This window comes from Hyla sarda, chromosome 13 (genome assembly GCF_029499605.1).
Source record: "Hyla sarda isolate aHylSar1 chromosome 13, aHylSar1.hap1, whole genome shotgun sequence".
NCBI lineage: Eukaryota > Metazoa > Chordata > Amphibia > Anura > Hylidae > Hyla > Hyla sarda.
In genome coordinates, this window is record NC_079201.1 from 1,636,485 (window position 1) to 1,641,827 (window position 5,343).

General features: G+C 47.6%; 1 protein-coding gene across 1 annotated transcript in view; it reads right to left on the reverse strand.

Moving 5' to 3' along the window:
* Nucleotides 1–5,058, reverse strand: part of LOC130297634 (putative uncharacterized protein MYH16) — a 31,664-nt gene extending 26,606 nt beyond the window's left edge. The window contains exon 1 of the mRNA XM_056550335.1: nucleotides 4,405–5,058. Coding sequence (XP_056406310.1) covers nucleotides 4,405–4,527 — 123 coding nt within the window. The 5' untranslated portion in view covers nucleotides 4,528–5,058. The remainder of the gene's footprint in view (nucleotides 1–4,404) is intronic.
* Between the last annotated feature and the right edge of the window lie 285 nt (nucleotides 5,059–5,343).

Consider the following 5,343-nt stretch of genomic DNA (forward strand, 5'->3'; position numbering starts at 1 on the left):
CGCCGGCCCGACGTCACTCCGCACAGGGCCGCGCAGGAGGACGTGAGTGACGTCACTCGCAGAGCGCCCGCAGAGAAGGAGCGCTTCGCTGGATGAGTAAGTGAGTGTGTGTCTGTTTCACTCGATCTCTGTTTGTGTGTCTCTCTCTCTGTCTGTGTGTGTGTGACAGTGACTCTGTGTGTGTGTGACTCTGTGACTGTGTGTGACTGTCTGTGTGTGTGTGTGTGTCTCTGTCTGTGACTGTGTGTGACTGTCTGTGTGTGTGTGTGTGTGTCTCTGTCTGTGAGTGTGTCTCTGTGTGTTTGTGTGTGTGTGTCTGTCGCTATCTCTGTCTGTATGTGGCTCTCTGTCTGTGTGTGACTGTGTGTGTGTGTGTGTGTGTGTGTGTGTGTCTCTGTCTGTGAGTGTGTATCTCTGACTGTGTGTGTGTGTGTGTGTGTGTCTCTGTCTGTGAGTGTGTATCTCTGACTGTGTGTGTGTGTGTGTGTGTGTGTGTGTCTCTGTCTGTGAGTGTGTATCTCTGACTGTGTGTGTGTGTGTGTGTGTGTCTCTGTCTGTGAGTGTGTATCTCTGACTGTGTGTGTGTGTGTGTGTGTGTGTGTGTGTGTCTCTGTCTGTGAGTGTGTATCTCTGACTGTGTGTGTCTCTCTCTATCTATCTGTGTGTGTGTGTCTCTGTCTGTGAGTGTGTATCTCTGACTGTGTGTGTCTCTCTCTATCTATCTGTGTGTGTGTGACTCTGTGACTGTGTGTGACTGTCTGTGTGTGTGTGTGTGTCTCTGTCTGTGAGTGTGTCTCTGTGTGTTTGTGTGTGTGTCTGTCGCTATCTCTGTCTGTATGTGGCTCTCTGTCTGTGTGTGACTGTGTGTGTGTGTGTGTGTGTGTGTGTCTCTGTCTGTGAGTGTGTATCTCTGACTGTGTGTGTGTGTGTGTGTGTCTCTGTCTGTGAGTGTGTATCTCTGACTGTGTGTGTGTGTGTGTGTGTGTGTGTGTCTCTGTCTGTGAGTGTGTATCTCTGACTGTGTGTGTCTCTCTCTATCTATCTGTGTGTGTCTCTGTGTTGTGTGTGTGTGTGTTTTTTTTTTTGTGTGGGGGGAGGGGGGGTTTGTTTGAACCAGCGATCTAATGTGGGGAGACTTTGACCTATTGTGGGGAACTTGCAAGGGAACCTGCGGCCTAATGGGGGGAAACTATTACCAAATGTGGGGAATTTATGCTACCTAATGTGGGGAAACTGGTACCTAATGTGGGGAATCTGTGCTACCTAATGTGGGGAAACTGCTACCTAATGTGTGAAATCTGTGCTACCTAATGTGTGGAATCTGTGCTACCTAATGTGGGGAAATTACTACCTACTGTGGGGTAACTGGTACCAAATGTGGGGAATCTATGGTACCTAATGTGGGTAAACTGATACCTACCTAATGTGGGGAACTGCTACCTACCTTAAGGGTACGTTCACACGCGCTGATTTTTTTGCGGGTTTTCCGCTGCGTATTTGAAAGTGGGCGGGTTCTTCTCGGCTGTCCGCAGCAGATTTTCTGCGGCGGAATGTACACTGCAGAAAATCCGCCACAAGCCCCATTGGAGTCAGTAGGGACTGTGGCGGAATTTCCGCAGCGTAAATTCCGCCACGGAAAATCTGCTGCGGACAGCCGAGAAGAGCCCGCCCATTTTCAAATACGCAGCGGAAAACCCGCTAAAAAAAATCTGCCCTTGTGAACGTACCCTAAAGGGGTAGTCCAGTGGTGAAAAACTTATCCCCTATCCTAAGGATAGGGGATAAGTTTGAGATCACGGGGGGTCTGACCTCTGGGGCCCCCTGCGATCTCTCTGCACGGGGGCCAGGCTCTCCGGCCAGATAGCGGGTGTCGACCTCCGCACGAAGCGGCGGCCGACACGCCCCCTCAATACATCGCTATGGCAGAGCCGGAGATTGCCGAAGGCAGCGCTTCGGCTCTGCCATAGAGTTGTATTGAGGGGGCGTGTCGGCCGCCGCTTCGTGCGGAGGTCGACACGCCCCCTTCCCGCGGGCTGTCGGGGCTCCGTACAGGAGATCGCAGGGGGCCCTATCCTTAGGATAGGGGATAAGTTTTTTACCACTGGGTTCACCACTGGACTACTCCTTCAAGTGGGGGAACTGCTGCCTACCTAATGCTCCCCCCCCCCCCCCCCGGCAGTAGCACCCTCATCATCCACCAGCAAACCCCTCCAGCAGCAGCAACTCCATCAGCAGATCCTGATGGTGGATGATGGGGGTGCTCCTGCCAGGAGGATGATGCTGCCGATGGATGATGGGGGTGATACTGCCAGGGGGGATGGCCAGTAGCACCCTCATCATCCTCCAGCAACACCCCCCCAGTACTAGCACCCCCATCATCCACTAGCAACACCACCAGATCTATATTCAGAGGGTACAGTATGTGGCAGATTAATATTCAGAGTGTACAGTATGTGTTGGGATTATATTCAGAATGTACAGTGTGTGGTAGTATTATATTCAGTGGGTACGGTGTATGGAAGGTTTATAATCAAAGAGTGTAGTGTATATTAGTATTATATTTAGAGGGTACAGTGTGTGGCGGTATTATATTCAGAGGGTACAGTATGTGGCGGTATTATATTCAGAGTGCACAGTATGTGTTGGTATTATATTCAGAATGTACAGTGTGGTAGTATTATATTCAGTGGGTATGGTGTATGGAAGGTTTATAATTAAAGAGTATAGTGTATAGTAGTATTATATTTAGAGGATACAGTGTCTGGCAGGTTTATAATAATACTTGTTTTCATATAGAGGATGAGAATGCGCTGACATAGTGAGGAGACATCTGGGCGTCACATTCTACAGACAGAAGTTTTAGCTGGACCAGGCGGTATGTACCATCTGAATTAGATAAGGAAAGACTATAGAGAAGACGTCACCTGTAGTCACTGATAGAGATGAGCGAATTTACAGTAAATTGGATTCGTCACGAACTTCTCGGCTCGGCAGTTGATGACTTATCCTGCATAAATTAATTCAGCTTTCAGGTGCTCCCGTGGGCTGGAAAAGGTGGATTCAGTCCTAGGAGACTCTCTATTAGGACTGTATCCACCTTTTCCAGCCCACCGGAGCACCTGAAGGCTGAACTAATTTATGCAGTAAAAGTCATCAACTGCCGAGCCGAGAAGTTCGTGACGAATCGAATTTACTGTAAATTCGCTCATCTCTAGTCACTGATATCATTGTACATTCTCCTCTCTATGTCCCATCAGAGCTGTAGTCACTTGTCAGTTCTACAGTTATGATGAGTGAAACTACAACTCCCAGCATAACCTCACCACTGCATAAAGGGGTACTCTACTGGAAAACATTTTTTTTAATCAACTGGTGCTACAAAGTTAAACAGATTTATAAATTACTTCTACTTAAAAATCGTAATCCTTCCAGTACTTCTTACCTGCTGTATAAGTGATTCACAGGAAGTTCTTTTCTTTTTTAATTTATTTTCTGTCTGACCACAGTGCTCTCTGCTGACACCTCTGTCCATGTCAAGAACTGTCCATAGTAGGAGCAAATCCCCATTGCAAACCTATCCTGCTCTGGACAGTTCCTAACATGGACAGACAGAGCACTGTGGACAGACTGGAAAGAACTACACAACTTCCTGTGGAGAATACAACAGCTGATAAGTACTGTAAGGATTAAGATTTTAAATGGAAATAATTTAAAAATCTGTTTAACTTTCTGGCACCAGTTGATATAAAAGTAAATGTTTTCCAGTGGAGTACCCCTTTAAGTATTTCTGGGAGCTGTATATTTAAATGGTGAAAACTTCTTTAACACTTTCCTATTCTGTGGCAACTGGTATATCTGATTATTATACTGGAATTTCTCACAGTGCGCTACAACAGGGGTGTCTGTCACAACAGGCTAAAAACTTACTGGGGGGGGGGGAGGTATGGGGTGACACCATTTTCTACCGCACCGGGTGACACCAACCCTAGCAACGCCACTGGTGCAGGGTCATGGGGGGTACAGGGTCATGGGTGGTACAGGGTCATGGGTGGTACAGGGTCATGGGGGGGTACAGGGTCATGGGGGGTACAGGGTCATGGGGGGTACAGGGTCATGGGGGGTTCAGGGTCATGGGGGGTTCAGGGTCATGGGGGGTACAGGGTCATGGGGGGTACAGGGTCATGGGGGGTACAGGGTCATGGGGGGTACAGGGTCATGGGTGGTACAGGGTCATGGGGGGTACAGGGTCATGGGGGGTATAGGGTCATGGGTGGTACAGGGTCATGGGGGGTACAGGGTCATGGGGGGTAGAGGGTCATGGGGGGTAGAGGGTCATGGGGGGTACAGGGTCATGGGGGGTACAGGGTCATGGGGGGTACAGGGTCATGGGGGGGGGTACAGTACCTTAGTCTCCTCCTCCAGTTTCCTTGTCACATCTTCACCTTCGGCCACCAGGAGTTGTTTCGTCTTATTTAGCTGCGCGTTGCGGCCCCTGAGCTCCTCCACCTGCAGACCCAGCTCCCCCATCTCTGCTATACGAGGAGACACAGGTATGTCAGTATATGTATCTAATCATGGGGGATACATTCTGCGGGGCATGTGATACAGTCTGCTTATACGTGTATCTAAGCATATCATAGTTGGTACTGTCTGCTGAGAGATGTATCTAAACTATGATATTTCATATTGTCTACTAAGCTTCTGTATCTAATCCTTTCATGTGTGATACATACCGTGTGCTGAGCTGTGTATACTGTCAGCTGCTGTATCTAATCCTATCATGTGGCATACAGTCTATTTAAGCCTCTAATGTGTGGAACTGTATCCAAAGCAGTGTATTTAAGTAATGTAATGTATGTACACAGTGACCTCACCAGCAGAATAGTGAGTACAGCTCTGGAGTATAATACAGGATATAACTCTTGATCAGTACAGGATAAGTAATGTAATGTATGTACACAGTGACCTCACCAGCAGAATAGTGAGTACAGCTCTGGGGTATAATACAGGATATAACTCAGGATCAGTACAGGATAAGTAATGTAATGTATATATACAGTGATCTCACCAGCAGAATAGTGAGTACAGCTCTGGAGTATAATACAGGATATAACTCAGGATCAGTACAGGATAAGTAATGTAATGTATGTACACAGTGATCTCACCAGCAGAATAGTGAGTACAGCTCTGGAGTATAATACAGGATATAACTCTTGATCAGTACAGGATAAGTAATGTAATGTATGTACACAGTGACCTCACCAGCAGAATAGTGAGTACAGCTCTGGAGTATAATACAGGATATAACTCAGGATCAGTACAGGATAAGTAATGTAATATATG